Here is a 17,988-nt window from a genome sequence, read left to right on the forward strand (position 1 = left end):
AAAATGGGCATTTTAAGAATCCCTGCCTCTTACAGTTGTTATGAGAATTCAAGGAGCTGTAAGTACAGCTTGTAGTATGGGGCTAGTTTGTGCTTAATAAGAGGAACTGTGATATGAAGGCTGTGTTCCATGGAAATTTATAACCCCGTCTGGGCTGGGGAGTGACCGCAGAGATGTAGGGAGCTGGGCTAGGATCACGTGGGGGATGGCCAGGCTCATCCCCCTCCAGGGAAGGACTTCGTACAGCAGCCAGAGGGCACGCCCTTGCCTTTGCAAAGACCGAGAGTGAGAGGTGGAATACATCCCCAGCCGCTTGGTGCCAACCAACACAGGACAAGCGCTCTGAGCTCCACGGGGGCGGGGGGCTGCCTGGGACTTTGTCCAGCCTGTATCACGGCTCAGCTTCTCGCTCTGCCCGGTGCCCCCCGCCCGCCTTCCGCAGTTGAGGGTCGATCCCCCAGAAATAGCCTTCGCCCTAAACTCCATCTCAGGGTCTGCTCTGGAGACTCCAGCCTGCGACAAAGTCTGAAAGCACAATTAAAGGGGGCATCTTCAGGCCCCACCCCCCCCAAGCTCCCCTCCACACTTCCTTTGTTCATCCTTTTATCTTTCAATCTTATCCCTTTGTCTGTGTTTTGTACTCTCCCTATTCAGAACATTTCGTTTTAATGGCCTGTTGTACACAGCTTGTCCACGAGCTGTCAGGTCATGGCAGAAGCCCTATTTAGACAAGTTGTCAGGTTGAACGGGAGAGGGAAAAAAAAAAACCCCAAATCAATGTGTTTTCGCATGCAATCACACGTGGGCTAATTTATCTGCCGCCACGTTCTACCCTGCCAGTTTGGCATAAGGGTCCTCAGACAAGGGGGCTGCGTGTTGGCTGATTAACAGAGCAATTTTTATTGGGAGAAGGACAACACAATTGTTTTATGGTAATTATCACCATTTGAACCTGCGCACACGCTCCTGGGGAATATTAAAGAAAAGGCTGTACGGATGATGAAGCAACTCGAAACATGCTAGAACTGTTTAGAATATTAACGTTCTCTACCTTTTGAAAAGCCCCTGGGAGGCGCCAGATTGGCTAACTTTTTAAATAGCCCCTGTGCCGTATCTGTAGGACTGAACGCAAGCACGTTCCATTTCCGGAGTTGGGAAAACATGAGGCTAACTTGCTAGGATGACTTGCCAGGAACGCAACAGCCCAGGCCATTTCAAGGCTAAGGACAGACCCAGTTTTTCTAAAGGCCTGCGTTGGGCTATGAAACAGCCTCACGTTTATGCTTCACGAAAACAAAAAACAAAACCAAAAAACTGAAAGGGAAAACACACGTACACGCGCTCACACTCGCACACGGAGGAGAGATTTTTTTTTACACAGTGTTGGGGCTGTGATGGTTTTAAAGTTGAAACATGCCACAAACTACAAAACACCTCCCAGGTGAATTGAAACCTCCAGCTGGGGAAAACACAGACTTTGGTATTTTCTTCTTTGGTATTTGATAATTCTCTTTGCATTTTTTTGTCCATTTCCACCATCATATATCTGAGTTTAGGACAAGGACAGAGCGAGCTAAGTCTATCACCGCAAGGCAAAACAGACAGGCAGAGAGCTGTAAAAATGGTCTGCTAACCAGAATTATGGCTGTTTTAAAGTTTTGTGGCATATGATTAGCTTAAAAGAATCTTGCTTAAATGGTGAAGAACAAATGCTTTCGGGTCTGCATCTGTGTCTGTGGCTGGAATTCGAAAGCTGTGGTCCTGGGGGCTGACTGGTGGGGATCTTCCCGCTTCTACCAATTTCTCTGCTTTTTTTTTCCCTTCCCTTTTGCAGGTAAGAATCATTAACTGGTACCTCTCTCCTTGTGGCTAGAGCAGGAGAGTGGAAGGGCAGGAGAATTTCCGACAATCATTTTAAGAAAACCAAGGCTCAGGAATCAAAACAGCTCTCTTCCCCCACCTCGCAAACGAAGAAGGCGGCGGATGAAAAGTCTGGAAACTCCCACCCAATTAAGAAATGCTTGCCCCAGAATGGAACATTAGAAAGTTGAGCTGCTAAGAGCAATTTAGAGCCCGCAGCCAGGCTTCCATTCTGCTGCCATTTCTAGAATGTCTTAGAAAGACAGATTTTATAATTGAAAATTAAAACATTTGACATGCAAATGTAAAAGTTAATTTTTCCCCTTTGTAAGGCCACTGGAAATTTTTGCTAAGGGAGAGAAAATCAATTCTCCATTAAAAGAAGATACTCAAATGAAACAAGGCATTTACCATTTGTTTTGTAATTATGCACTTGGAGGGATGAGACTGGCAATGGGATATGTATGGAACCAGACATCTCTCAGCTGTGGCTTCACACCTGAGCTCTGTGTGTGTGTGTGTGTGTGTGTGTGTGTGTGTGTGTTTAATCATCAGCTGATTGCTCTCAATTTGCTGTGGTTTTCTAGAAAACAGATTTTGGTCTCTGCTTTCTCTCAAAATCACAAAAGATCATTTCTTTATTCACCAAGTTATATGGGGGATAGCCAGCAAGTGTCAGGCACTGGGCTAGACGCAAGAGACAGCCACAGCCACAGCCTTTGCTCTCAAATCACACACAGTCTCATGGCCGAACAGACAAAATGGCCATTGCTGGGCAGTGTGAGAGTAATGAGAGCAAATACCTCGACAGAGCTTACTGTCTGCCCGCGGGTAGTCTCAGTGCTGACATGTATAAGTCATTTCATCCTCACAACAACCCCGGTGAGGTCGGTAACATTACGAATGCCAGTTTTCACGTGGGGAAACTGAAGAGGCACAGAGAGGTCATTTGCCAAAAATCACACAGTACAGTGGCAGAGCCAGAATTCGAAGCCAGGCGGATAGGTTCACGGTGTGTGCTCTTCGCCTTGATACTGGGGATATGGCAGCCAACTGGGGTTGGGTGGGATTGAGGTAGGCTTGGGATGGGGAAGAGTCAAGGAAAGTGCTCCAGAAGGGATGATATAAGGGCCTTAAAAATACTTCCATTGGCCATTGGCCACTGACTTTTCTGGACATTTCTGGAGTCAGGATGAATATGCATGGAAACCTAGTCAGTGTGCAAGTTGGAAAGCTGATCCTCCTGGGACACGGCTCCATGGAAGAAGGGCCCGTATGACTCTAGGGTGGCAGTGCTGTGGGATCGTGTTTCTGTACCTCTCGTCTTGGAACCGTAATGCCCTCTGAGATGGTAATGGCCAATCTGCCACCACAGTGCCAGGATCCAGTAAATTCGGGAAATCAGTTTGGTTCAATAAAGGGAAATGGGTGTCTTCACCTCGCATTTGCAACAGCCTTTAGCACGCTTGTATGTACTGTGAAACTCCAAGAGGGGGATAGAATTTCAGCACATATTCTTTCTTCGTAGAAAGCCTTATGAAGATCTCATGGAACAGGAGCGTTCCAGAGAACACATTCCAGGAAAGGAGGTCTTCCAGAATGCATGGAGGGGCTGAAGCTGGCTGGAACCCTGAGGCCTGTTCTGCCCCCTTGGCAGCATGGTAAGAGAAGCCCTCTATTGGGTGGTGAGTGGTGGGCTTGGTGTTTGGTCCCTTTCCTTCTGTCAGTGACCCAGCCTGTGTGTAATTACTTGAGCCCTTTCCCTGGCTCTCTGCTGCCTTGGTCTCCAGTTGCCTCCTCAAGGTTATGGCCTCCTTGTTTCAGTTCACCTTCCAGGACCTGTGAAGTCAGCCTATTATTCCAGCAGGAGTTGACTTTTCTGGACTTGGCCTTTGAACACGGGGAACCTGTTAGTCTTAACCTTCAAGTTGGCTCAGCTTCTCCTGCTGGTTTCTCCTAACTAAATCCGCCCCTCCCTTCCTCCCTCTGTTTCTTTCTCTCTCCCTCCCTTCCACCCTGCCCTCCTTCAACATTTATTATGCACGTTCTATGGCCACCACAGAGATACAGGTTTTACTGCCGTGGTTCATGATTTCTGGTTTGTATCAGAGTTCTGAACCAACTGCCCATACTCCAGGCATGTGCCTGCCCACTAACTGGTGGGTTGAGGGGACATAGTTATTGCAAGGGGCATGTGTGAGGGGCCTTGTGAAAGCCTTGCTAGGTAACAAATCCTTCACATTCTCTTTACAAATCATGGGCATCCTGTCGTGATGAAAACATTGTGTGTTTGTATAATTGGGACTCATAAAATGGATCTTAATTTATACAGAATTAACATTGCTTTTTCATTATGTATTTTTAAAACTTTTCTTAAATATTTTCTTTTCTTTTTTTGAAAGATTTATTTATTTATGAGAGAGAGAGCAAGAGAGCAAGTGCATAAGTGGGAGGGGCAGAAAGAATCCCAAGCAGGCTCTGCACTGAGCACGGAGCCCCACGCGGGCCTGGATCTCACGACTCTGAGATCACAACCTGAGCTGACACTGAGTTGGACACTCAACCAACTGTGCCACCCAGGTGCCCCTAAAGCTTTGCTTTTCAAATCTTTACAACCCTGAGCTCAAGAGTCTTATACTCTACTGCCTGAACCAGCCAGACTCCCCTGTCATTACGTAGTTTTAATCAATGCATGCTCTAAGTATTATCTTGTTGGTGTCTATGGATTTTTTAACATTGAGAGGGGCTCCTTTATCCCACCTAAACCTCAGGCTTTAAAGTCAGCCAGACACCGGCTCAAATCCCACTTCTCTGATGCATTAGCTGGGTGACTTTGGGCCAGTTGCTTCACTTTTAAAACCTTAATTTCCTTACCTGAAAATGGGAATCATCATACGTGCTTCATGGGTTTCCGTGGAGATGAAAGAATGAATGTAAACCACCTACCAAATTGCATCATTGCTCAACAAATGATTATGGACATTGTTATGACAAAAGAGAAAAAAGGAAGAGAAAGAGGAGGAGGAAGAGGAGGGTGACAGAGAGACACTAACCAGGACCTGGGCGGATAGCCAATGTACGGCCAAGTGTGCTGCCCAAAGCTAGGGAACACTTGTAATATTTTGGCTACTCCACATCTGAGCTTTCTTCCCAGGTTCCCCGTTGCAGACCGGTGGGAGACAAGGAGGTGGATGGCACCCACTGATTAGCGGGGACCTCAGGAGCCGTGGCAGCGTTCAGAGGCTGCAGTGGGTGGGACCCTCTCACCAGGCTGGTCTTGCAACATGACCCTATCTTTGCTGGTGGGCTTCAGCTTCTTTCCTTCATCTCCTTGCATTTTTGTCAAGTCTGCGAGCTAACCAATATCCTGCCAGTAAACTGTCCTTCAGCTTTTGTAATCTAGGGTCAGTTTTTGGCGTTTGCAACCAAGAGAGCTGCCTGGTACGCCCCTGATGTGGGCTCGATCTCATCTAGCTGGATTTAGATGGGCAGGCTCCAGATCGGATGACCAAACCAGAAACTTTGGGCACAGCCCTGTACACGCTGCAGAGACCAGGCGAATGACGATCTCGCCTGGTTTCACAGTCTGGTTGGTGGCAGAAAACCCATCACACCTTGCTTCTCCTCTTTCCCTCCGCGTCCGACCGTTTCCAGCTATTGTGGGGGGAAGGCAGTGGAGGAATGGCCACAAAGGCTGCCTAGGGCAATACAGAGCGAAGTCTTGACTGGTGGCTCTGTCCCACGCCTGTGCCACCTTTGCAGGGCCACTTCATCCCAGAGAAGATGACAGCAGTTCAACCCTCGCACAGGGAACGGGGGAGGGATAACACTGACTCTCCCTTCTCTGTCCCCTCCTCCCTCCCCACACATCGGGCACCCCAGGGATCAGCCCTCCCGGGTGACCTCCGGATGTCCCACCCCCAGCACACCCTGCCATTTGTGGTGGGAAAGGACTGCTCTAAAATCCCAGTCTCCCTGAGAGTGCTCCACGGATCCCAGACGCCTGCAAAGCGCTCTCGTTTTGTTTTCGCATTTCAGATGTTAATTATAAGGAAGAGAATTAGGCATATAAAACAAATTACATTGGCAGCGTTTGCTTCACTTGTGCACCACGGGGCCCAGGCGCCCCTAATGAGATGTGACTACAGATCATCGTGCTTCCTGCAAACAGCCAATTGCTTCTAATGTGGCCGAGTCTTCCTTGTGTTGCCTGAGAATTAGGCACAGGTGTAGCATTTGACTTGTGACAGCACCACCCGCCCAGGGAAGTGCGATTAGGTCAACAGCAGCAAGAAGAAGGCAGGGAGGGAGAAAGAGAGAGGCAGGAACCCCGCCCCCCCAAGCCCAGGCTTCCGAGCTTCCCCATAATCTCCATCAGGCCTCCTCTTCCACTCACCACGGCCACCCTAAAATAATGCACAACCCAAGAACAAGCAGTGTATCCCTGTCCCTTCTAGGGAAAGCAGTTTTGCAGCTGCCATGAGATGCAGGCCACGAATACTGTCTTTTATCAGTGCTTAATAATATTAATGTCCCCAGCGAAGAACAAACAGGCATTCTACTGTGGGTCGAAAGCTGTTTGTGGGCTTAATTGGAAAACATTACTTAATGTTTCCCTTAATTAGAATTAATTACAAGACCCTAGTGAAGAAATAACTCCATATGTGAGATTCCAAGACCTCACACTGTGATGTGAATTTTCCCTTAGGGAGTTCGCCCCATCGGAAGTGCCTCTGGCAACCTAAAGAATGCGGGCACCTAAATATCCGTGTTCCTCATGGGCGTCAGTCTTCAGCACAAACAACACTGGTTTTTTGGTAAACAGAAGGGAGGGACATGATGTCGAGTCCGAGGAGCCGGTGCAGGGAAGCGGGGTGAGTTTTTGGGCCATTAGTGAACGGACGGGTTTGGAGTTTTCTCAAGTTCTTCAAGCTCCAACACTCCGGGTTTCTCATTTCCCAGCCCCAAGATTCTGTCTTGAAATTGCTAACTGGGAGACGGAGAATCGAAACAACAGGAAGACTTTTCTTTCTTTCTTTAGAGGAGGGAAGGGGCAGAGGGAGAGAGAGAACCTTAAGCGGGCTCCACGCCCAGCTTGGAGCCCGACACATGCAGGGCTCGATCTCACGACCCTGAGATCATGACCTGAGCCGAAATCAAGAGTCAGACTGAGCCACCCAGGCGCCCCTGAAATGAAGAATGAGACAGTCCTGGAGAAATGAGCTTGATTGGATTTTCATTTTTGCTTAGGGATTGTCAGTGTATCTATCTGCAGAAACAGATTTTTTTTTTTTAAAGAAGCAACAAGGTAGTCCTTGAGCTAAGTCAAATGTGCAGTTCCTTTGAAAACAACCAGTTGGCAACTCATGACTACATATTAGTTTGGACGAATCAAACCATATTCTGCAAAACCAGGTATGCGTGTAGACCCAGGCTTCGTGTGCTGTGAGAGTGTCCCGAACCGCGTTCTGAAGACTGGGAGTGTTGTGCGGTTCTGAAGACTGGGAGTGTTGTGTGCTCCGTAAGCATGGGTGCAGTGGAGAGGAGGGGAGGTCAGTGATTAAGGAAGCTTTGGAAACCCTGAATCAAATAAAGTTATATAGGTTTCTTCATCATAGGCTCCTCAGAGTATTGGTCATGCCAAGGGGCTTTGTGACTTTTCTGGGACATAACAGTTTGCAGTATGATCTTATTTGACTTTGGAACCCCTTTTTATTGGCATGTCAACAGTTCATGACAGACCAGTGTTCTGCAGTATTAGCTTAATATGCTTTAGAACACTTTAATATTTCAGCCGGAAGTCCAAGAAAAACAAGCTTAGAAGAATAAGCTAGGAAAATATGGAGAACTGTGGACTTGGATACATTTCCTTAGTGACAGTATTCAAATCAGTATATGAAAGAATTTGCTATTAAGAATCAGAATAATTGTTAAGTCGGATGAAGTACAATCAAACGATTTCTTATAAGTGGCGAGTATAAAACCCAATGATATGTTAAATTTGCTCTCTTTAAAAGAGGTATAATTCTATTTTGCTCTTAGAAGATTTTCAAGTTGTATGATTTAAAGGGTTATAGAAAAGATGGATGATTGATAGCGATTTTGTTTTTCCACTTTAATAGCTACTGAATCCAGATCTATTAACATAAACATGGAATTCTAGTTTCTTTGTGCTAACAATAGAGAGTAAATTTCTAAGTGCACAGAGGGACTGTGGCTGTAACATCCTTGTTATTAATATTACTTGGGTATGATTTATCCAAGCAAAATCTGTTTTGTAAGTGACTGTTACATAAAGCTTCCTCTAGAGAACAAAGATGACCCTTGGAATGTAGTTAGCAGGACACCAAATAGAGGTGTACGAGTCAGAAGTTCCCAGAATAAGAATATTTCTTACGTGGGTGGCAAATCCTTTTTTTTCCCCCACAAGTCATGAGATCACGTATGTCCATCAACAGAACAGATGTCTCAGGAAGAAATCTTAAAGTGAGGACAAGATTTCACTCTGAGCATAAAGAGGTTTTGTACGTATTTGTTCGCAATACCCTCCAAAACTCAATTTATTATTTGCGATTCGGGTTCACAGTAATGTCTTTGTTCCTCTCTCTTCTGTCCTTCCCCATGTTGCTGAGCGCCCATTATCAGTGATGTCAAAAGAAGGCAGGAGGGAGAAAAAAGGGATTACAAAATCGGGTGGAATAATTTATCGGAAGGGGTGCTTCCTGAATGTACTGTAATTTTGTTCTCAAGTAGGAATGTTAAACCTTTACTCCGGGAGTCCCTGCCTCCTGGGAAAAGGAGGTTTCCCTCATACGAGACCATCCCTCATCGTAACGGCGACTGTTATGCTTCTAGTTGAAAAGACACTGTGCAAATGGGACAGGGACTGCAAAGGCTGATTGATGGAATTTGCAGCAGGCCGGAGGAATGCCCCACGAGGCGTGTGGCTGGTGCGCCCCTGTCCCCACACCAGCCGCAGGGCCGGGGACGGGCTGGGCCACTCCGGGCGGGCTGCGCGGCGCTGTTCAACCTCACTGTGCTTAGCGGTGCTGCCACGGGCCGGGGGCATCCCAAGCTGTTGGGGCTGTGCTCTAAGCACGCCTGACAGACACCTTTGCCACCGGCTCCCGCTTCCCAGCAGTGGAATGTTAACTAGCAACGGTGGGAAAAACACCCTTCTCCTCCAAGAGGAGACATAGGTGAGGCCTGCCTTGTATTTCATATTATAATGAAAGGAGGGTTACATGCCAGCAGGATATTAAAACCATAAATACTATAAAAGATGAGTCCGCAAACACTGATTCCTCAGAGAAATCTTTTCTTAGGCCCCAGACTAGGTGAGGACCCTCTGTGATATAATGCCCTGAATTCCTCCTTTGTGGCAGTCGCCGGTGTTGTCATGAATTAATGTGCTCTTTGAGGAATTTTTTTTCTTTCTTGTTGGTCCTCAAAATTTTAATGTTAATTCTATAAGGGTAGAGACCCCTCTGTCTTTCTCCCTGGCACCCAAGGCAAACTGGATTGTAGCCCTGCCCTGCCCTCCTTTCCCCTCCCACACTCCCTCCTCTTCTCTTCATGAATAATTTAGCCCTAAAGCCTTTAGGTTGTGCAGAACGGGGTAGGTGTCCAGGGTGGAAAGGGGAGGGGGTGTGGAAGCCTGGACTTGGATGGGCTCATTTCACTTGTGTCCCAGAACAGGACCCTCTTGGCCTACTCAGCCACTTTGGGAAGGGAGGAGAGGACCATCAAATTATGAGTGCAATTAGACAAAACATCTGTTAGATTGATTTTTTTTCATTGTTTCAACCAGTTCTTGTGGCATTGTAGAGACAGATCACTAGTTAATTTAGTTTGATGGCCAGTAGTGTCTGTGCTAATTGAATTTTTGACTGGATGTTTGGGAGTCATAAAAAGACGTGTATTTGTGTGTCTCTGCGTGCGCGCACGCACGCACATGATGTACGAGAAGGATCACAGCCTTTGAAATCAAACAGATTCTGCTTTAATCCTCAGCTTCCTCATTCATAATATAGGATCAATGAGAAAATTGTTTGTGGGCTTGTGGTGATTATATAAAATAAGCTGTCCATATTCATTCATGATAGACCCTTGACATGAGATGTTCAAAGACAGGGGTGCCTCATATTTTTCTGTGCCATGGACCCCCTTGGCAGTCTTATGAAGCCAATGCATTCCTTCTCAAAAGAGTGTTTTTAAGATGCATCAAAAATACATCAGATTCAAAAGGGAGGCAATTATATTGAAATATAGTTATCAAAATATTAGTAAACACATTTGTGATATAGTAATTGATGTGTTTCATTGATATATTCAACAGCAAGTTCTAGTGACAGGTGTAATAGCTGGCATAATTGTGAAGCACAGATGAGCAGAAATGATAAATTGAGGTATTCTGCACAACCACAGCTATACAAATGGATATGACATTTATTGGTGACAAAGACACAGTTACCACTAATAAAATGGTGGCCTGTTTCCTACATTCATGAACAAAGAAAACGCTAAATTTTATTTTATTTTTTTCCCTTTGCAAATTTTTATTTACTTCCTAATTAGTTCACATACAGTACAATATTGGTTTCAGAAGTAGGATTCAGTGATTCAACACTTACTTACAACAAACAGTGCTCATGAAAATGCTAAATTTTAATTAGAGGTCAGGGAGTCTAAAAATGGCAACCTTTTCCCATCTCAGTCCACAGACCTCTGAGTTTGAATTCTTCCTCGGATCCCAGATTAAAACCCCTACTTTAAGGTAACATTGACTTACGCCCATCTTTCTACGCCTCTCCCCTTCTCTCAAAGTTGGCAAATGGAACCTCTACATGATGGTTGTGCGACTTCCCACCCTCCAGCTGCTGTCATAGGCTTGTCTTCACCTGGGGATTCTGGAGACGATGCCGATGGCCCCCTTGGTGTACGTTTGATGTGGCAGCGTGTGACCCTGAGGAGCCTGTGTGAGCGTACACATGGAGAGACCTCTGAAACGTCCCAGGTAAGTTTCCTCTGCCTCCTTATTGAGAATGCCCATGTGTCCAGCGTCCCGGACACTTTCTAATTCCCATGCCCGACCATGCCGGCCAGGCTTGCTCCGGAGTAAACTCCGATGTCACCATAGCCACTTGCGTTTAAAAATGATCTTCCTTGCCTCCAGCAAGCTATTTGTCCTCTGAACTTTATTTATAAACACCCCCACGGAGAAGGCATCTGTTCTTTCATGAGAATTTCGCCAGCGCCTGTCTTCCTCTAGCCCCCAACGGGAGCTCCAACCCATGGGCCGGCCGGGCGAGAGAAGCAGGTAGGGCCAGGGCCGGGCTGGGACAGCAGATGGAAATGCAGGGGTGGGGGCACCGGTTCCTGACCCGAGAAGCCCTGAAAGCCAGCCGGGCGTGACCCTTGCCTCTGCTCAGGCTGCGTGACCAACTGAGGTGGGGAAGCACAGAATCCAGGAAGAAAACGGCCCACTTTCTATGTGGGGGTGTTGGGGGGGGAGATGAGTGGCCAAAGTTGGAATGAAATGTCTCCTTGCTTTTATCACGGATGAGGGCTGCATCACACGTGTGGCTTGCTCGGCCTGGGAACTGGCCTGTCCGGGCAGCCCAGGAGAAAATCAGGGCGAAGCATCGCACAGCCGTTGCAGCCTCGTGGTTACCGTTGCTGGTCGTGTTCGCTCCCGTGTCACTTGCTGAGATTTTCACACACTCCCTCCCAAAGGGTGGAGGAAACTAGGTCCCTGGGAGTTGAAAACAAAGTACGGGGAGAAGAAGGCGCGCAGTTTTGTGCTGACTTCTGAGGTGAGCTGGAAATCACCCATGAAATGCTCGAGCTAGGACTCCCCAAGGTGGCTCGTGGCCGTATCACGTAACAGTGGAAAAGTGTCCCCTGAAGGGAGAGAGGGCTGTCGCTATCTGACTGAGGAAAAGATTTCCTGGCTGAGGCACCAAGAGCTGGTGGCAGTGGTGGGCCCCAGTTAGAAGGGGACAGGATGATGAGAGAATTATTAACTAAAAACCCGGGTTGACCCTGAAACAATCAAATGAGTAATAATGAAGCCCATCAGCCTCCTTGGCAGGAAAGGAATTACACTAAGTGCTTAGAACCAGCGTTAAGGCCCCTATCAGGCAGGTTTTCTGATTTTTTTAGCCTGGCCATACTCTTAATGGCTGATTTTCGCTGCATGGTGTGGTCAAATTGTAGGTCTCCAGGAGCTCGGGTGTGTTTATCTGTGAGATAAACTTGCCCTAACGATATGTCCCAGCTCCACCCGGTCAAGGACACGTTATGTAACAGACGTGCAGGTCTTCTGTGATAGAAGAATGGACAGGGACATTCTGTCCCCCTGACCCTCGGATCCTACCTCCACTGTTCCTTTTGATAATATTGTCCTACTTCTTTCTGTGGATCGTTACGTACATACAGAAGAGACAAAGGGAAATTTCGCCTGTAGTTGTACCACCCCAAATTTCCCAGGTCATTTTCTATATTTCTTCTCTTTTCTTGCTTTCGGTTGCACCTGTAAAATTACATATTGGACTTGATTTATTTAATAGCCGTGTGATGAAGGCTATTAGAGAGGCTGATGGAGACTAAGCCTTTGGCTCCGAGTGGCTCGCTGCTCAGTGGATCACACATTTGGTTGTCCCCGGCAGTTGGACCCTCTTGCTTGGTGCTGCCTTGCCACTTTGGATGACCTTCTCTTATCACCCTGCCAATTCCCTAAGCTGAGCACTCAGCACGATGCTTTTCAGTAATTATTCTTTGAACCAACAGTTTTGAATCCCCACTTTGCACCGGGCCCAATGCCGGGGGCTTTAACATACATTTCACTCAGTTCTATTCATGTTCATATGCTGAGGGCAGGACCAGTCACTGGCACACAGAAGGTTGGGGAGAAAAAAGGGATTTGGGAGGGAATGCGGGTGCTGGATTTAGACTGGGTCGGGGTCCCAGCACTCTAGTCCAGGTGTGGCCTGGAGCGGATTTAATCTCGCCGAGCCTCAATGCCCTCATATGAAAATGGGTGCAATAAAAAGCTCGTGATGAAGATGAAGTAAAATGCTACATCGAAAGTTCTGGCCTATACTCTGTGTTCCAGATAGACAGAATGACTGACTGGCTAATTAGAGTCTATGAAACCAGTGATGAACCAAGACTGACTCTTGGGGTCACAGCCCTTCATTTTCTCCCTTCAGATGCAGTCTCAGGAGAGCTCCTAACACGAGCCACACTGACTTTCAGGTGTGAGTGTAGGTCGACGCACTCGCTCCCTTCCTGAGAAACATTTGCATCGTCAATCAAATTTCTAATCATCTGGTTTAAGTAATGTTTCCTATTATTTCAGAGGGTTCGCAGTTTCCCCTGGAGCCCATCTGTGAACCCTGTGCCACCCATTAAGAACCCCTTATGTTTCAACAAGTATTGATTGGGAGGTCACAGAGAAGTAGATAAGAGACTTGTCGGGTAGGATGCATTTTAATTGGAAGCAAATCAGGATACGATTTTAGTAATTGAGGCATGAAGCAGTAATTGCCCAAATGCTGGTGGTGCCAGTATGAGTGGAAAGGAGAAACAGCTTCCAGAGGCCTTAAGTGGTGAGAAGTGAGCATCGCAGGCCCAAGCAGATGTGAGGAGAGTGAAAGGAAGAACGATGCCGAGAGGCTCTAAGCCTCGAACTTGCGCGGTGGAGGCAATGGCACCTCCCTTGGGAACCATAAGGCACCGTAGAGGGGAGCTGGCTCTCTGGGGGTCAGATCCTAAATCTGGACTTAGCTAGAGCGAATTTGGGGTGGTTACAAAGCAGCCAGGGCAGGGGCGGGGGGGGGGTGTCTACCAGGCAGTTGGAAATACAAAGTCCTGCAGGAAAATGGTTCCTTCCAGCACCACCATCATGATTCTGTGATGATCAGGGGGAGAAATTGGGGCCAGAGCTTTGATTTGGGGGTCTTCACCTTTGATCTCAGGTTGGGGGAGCCAGAAAAGTAGATAAAGTGTCTGAGGGAAATCATGTAGAAAAAAGTGCTGTAGGGCCAAGTGCTGAATCTTGAAAACAGCCCATATTTACAGGCTAAACTAAAAGGAGTCAAGAGAGAGAGACAGAGAGAGAAAGAGAGAGAGACAGTAGGTATAATGCCAGCAAGGGGAACATCTCAGCAGAGAATGGACCACCCATCCAGGAAAGAATGAGGACATAGGCACATCTCAAAAGACGTAGACAGATGGAGACTGCGAGGAAGGCCCCTCTTCCTGCTGGTGCTCAGACATTTGGGGAACACCGGAGCCGAAAGCCAGCCTAGGGGAAGGAGGGGAGGCGACGCAGGGAACTGCAAGTTGCTTTGAGTTTCAATCTGGATGACTGAGAAAATCGCTGGAGTGTCTGGCAGCCCATTAGTGATCACGCTATGTTTTCTGCATCAGACAGATGGGAGCCCCAGACAGAATTGAAGTCCGGTTTACGGGAAATTTTGGGAAGTCACAATTTTGTATATTTGAGTTAGTGACTATAAAACTCACGCTGTCCAAGCCATAATAGTTTGAACGCACAAAGGCATTTGTTGTCTTCTCTCTTGACAGGTGTATTGTTAAGTCCTCCATTATCTTATTTGATTCTGCTCATGAGGCAGGCAGGTACAAGTGTAAAAGTTCCCATTTTTTACAGATGAGGCAATGGGCTTGGAGAGATAAAGTCACAGAGCTGGTAAGTGGCCATGTAAGAACCTTCGACACCAGATCTTGCTCTGAGGATAAGCTTATTACCCCCTTATAGGAGACTGTTTGGTTTATATCTCCCAAGTTACATAACCCAAGTTATAGACTCCAGTGAATCCTTTGGGTTAATGTGCTATCAATTTCGCTTATTTATTGTGATGATATAGGAGTGTGTTCCTTGTGTGTGTGTGCAGCTGTGCACACTTTGGTGAAGGGACAGTGCAAATATAATTTTGAACCGTGGGCCTTTCAGCATCCTCAAAAGACATGATCACGTGGCAGGCGCAGCACAGACTCGCCGGAGCCGTGTGGGCAAGTTCGCTCCCTTCCCCTCGCCTCGGTTCCTCACCTGTAAAATGAGGGTGAGAATACCTGTTTTGTAGGGAGGCTGAAAAGATTCAGTGCCTGGCCCTCTAACCTTCCCGTGGGAGGTGCACGACACACTGGGACCACACTCACCAACCCGAGCAGTACCGTGTGGACGGCGGCCCGAGATCACGTCAGCCTTGAGGAAAAGCCAGTGAGCGCAAAGTGGGGAGAGATTGATATAAAAGGGAGGCTTGTTCTGTGGTGCCCCAGAAACTAATGTAACATTGTGTATCAGATAATCATTTCAAAAAACCCCAGGGCTTGGGAAAGTGGGGAGACCCGCTTTTGTGAGGCAAGTCTCACAAAAGAAGGATTGTTTTAGAAACATCTGTTACTATCTCCTAAGCGGTGAGGGCTGGGAGCTCCACCCCTTTAGACCAGCCCTTTCCAAGGAGCGCCTAGAATTCTGCTCACACAGTGAATCTGCAAGGCCAGAGAGCACAGGGAGACCCAGGAGAGATAAAGAAGGACCCTGGATGCTGACAACCAGGCCAATGGGCAGGGAGCTGCCCCAGCCCAGGAGAGATAGACCAGACTCCTGAACTCCAGGAACTGCAGGCGTTCGTAGGAGCGGCAAGGGAGAGATGTGTGGGAATGGGGCTGAGAGGGGCGAAGGGGTACCGGAGGCAGAAAGAAGTGGTAACCTTTCCATCAGCTTTAGGTAAAATGAAACCGATTCTCCCACATGACTCTAAATCTAGATCCTAGAGGCAGTGTTCAAAAGCTGTGCTTGGAAAATAGTTTGATTAAAGTGAAGGTGACCTTCCCAGAAGGTATACGGAGGAAGAAGTCAGTTCCTGAACCTGGGTCAAGACTATGTCCTTGTCACATCCTGGTTCATGGCAGGGGCCCTGTAATAGTGGCTGAAGGAACCAGTGAATTCTACACACACCTCACACCGGCCACCGGCAGATAAAGCCTTGGTTTGGCTCACAGGCAGGGTGAAAGGCTGGCCCGGCCCTGCCAATCCCGCTTGAGCTAAACGAAACCACGTGCCAAGAAAGAAGCGGCTTACAAAAATGTAGATGAGCACCATGCCCTTTATATTGTCCCTCTTTGGGTGAATTAAGTCTCCCAGTGATCTTGACAGAGGTGGGAAGTCCATGAGTTTGGGTGGAGGGTGGGGGATGGAAAATGGGATAGCACCCTTCTCCTATCTGAACCTGCTTTGCAGAGTGACTTATCGAATATGTTGTCCATTTGCACTTGGGAATCTTCTGGAGGTGTCCACATTTGGTACATCATTTGCCCTGCAAGGGAAAGCGTGTCCCCTGCTAAAGGGATTTCTGACATCAGGAGGCAGGTTGGCAAGGCTTTTGTGAGGAGCATGGGAGCTTCTGGAGTCCTAGAGGAGGAGCCATTGCTGCCATTACAGCTGGGCCTGGTTAGCACCCCTGTGATATTCTCTGTGCCCTAGCAGCCCTGAGCGCAGCACATGGATCTTTCTATCACCAGCCGTGGCTGGAGAAGACAGTTTATATGCCTTTGAACTGGTTAGCTGGGTGAGAAAAACCACCTAGAATCTCACTGAGAAGGTGCTGATTCCCCCAGACCAGTAGCAGATGACCTGGGTGCCCTTAGGAGAGCATGATGCCCGTCTTGGGATCCGCTCGATGCCGTTCACCCTTCAGAAAGCAGCCAGGTGTGTTCCTTCAAGTTTCTCTTCAACCTCTAGCTTGCCCTGCTCCTCGTGAAGACCGCTTGTCTCTCATTTAATGCTGTCTACAGTCTGTAGCGGCGATTTTCAAACCTGGCGAGACGCCAGAATCGCCCAGGAAACTTGCACAGGGCAGGTAATAATAGTTCATGCTTATTACCTGCTACGCATTGTTCTCAGCAGTTTCTATATATTAATTCACTAGTTATCACAACAACCCTGGAAAACGAGCACAATTATCATCACTACTTTGCAGATAAGCAAACTGAGGCTCATGGTGTTGTAGTCATCTGCTCAAGGTCCTACAGCTACGATGGGGTCAAGATTCAGGACAGAGAGCATGCTTCCAGGGTCCAAGCTCCAGCCACTCTACTCTGCTCCCCAGACTCTGCTTTTCAGAGACCCAGCACTGATCTCCCAAATAAACTAAGTCTACACTTGGCCAGGGAGAATATGTAGAATTTTCCAGAGAACTGGTACATACCCTGTGTCAAATTTCACCCTCACCTTCTTCTGTAGGACAGAGAACATACCTTTGTTCACCATTAATTACTTCAACAAAATGTTACTGGAAGCCTACTTGGTGCCAAGCACCGTTCTAGATGCTGGGAAACATGGAGCATATATTCCATATGAGGGAGGCAGACAACAAATAAGGAAGTAAATACATAACGTGCCAGGTAGTGGGAAGTGCTATGAAGAAAAGATAATGCAGGGTAAAATGATAGATGGTGGGATTGGATAGAGTGAGGATGTGAGGATGACTTGAGGATGAGGGGTTTGGGAAGATCTGTTTGGTGAGCAGACACGTGAATGGAATCAGGAAGGAAGAAATGGAGATTAAGGGAAGAACATTTTTAGGCAGACAAAGTGGCAAGCACAGAGGCTCTGAGTTGGGAGCAACTTGGCGGATTTAAAGACCTCCAAGGAGGCCAGAGTAGCTGGAGCCCAAGAGCGAGAAGGGAATCCGTAGGAAACGAGTTCTTAGAAGAAGCCAAGGCAGGGTCAGGCAGGACTTTGCAGGTCTGGGTACAGGTTTGTCATTTAGTGTTTGTGAGATTGGACAACTTGAGGTTCTGAGTAGAGAGGAAACATGATCTGACTTGCCTTTTCAAAGGACTGGTTTGAAGGAGAATAGGCCTGTAGGATGAGGGTGCCCAGGCAAGAGACAATGAAGGCTTGGACCAGGGTGATAGCGGTGAGGGTGGAGAGAAATGGTTCGTTCTGGAGAGTTTTTGCTCTCCTAGTGGATATTGTAAAGCTGAGGGACTGGATGAACTCACTTAGGAACGTGTGAAGAGCTAGAGTAGGCAAGAGACTCAGAGTCCTCTGGAACATTCCAAAGTTGAGGACAGGGAGAAGTGAGGGGATTCAGG

At 47.5% G+C, this 17,988-nt stretch overlaps 1 protein-coding gene across 1 annotated transcript in view; it reads left to right on the forward strand.

Annotated features, from left to right (window-relative positions):
* Window positions 1–17,988, forward strand: part of LOC105239640 — a 183,106-nt gene that overhangs the window by 72,892 nt on the left and 92,226 nt on the right. Inside the window, exons 4-5 of the mRNA XM_034649923.1 lie at window positions 3,389–3,521; window positions 10,687–10,876. Coding sequence (XP_034505814.1) covers window positions 3,397–3,521; window positions 10,687–10,876 — 315 coding nt within the window. The 5' untranslated portion in view covers window positions 3,389–3,396. The remainder of the gene's footprint in view (window positions 1–3,388; window positions 3,522–10,686; window positions 10,877–17,988) is intronic.

The sequence above is a fragment of the Ailuropoda melanoleuca genome, chromosome X (assembly GCF_002007445.2).
Source record: "Ailuropoda melanoleuca isolate Jingjing chromosome X, ASM200744v2, whole genome shotgun sequence".
NCBI lineage: Eukaryota > Metazoa > Chordata > Mammalia > Carnivora > Ursidae > Ailuropoda > Ailuropoda melanoleuca.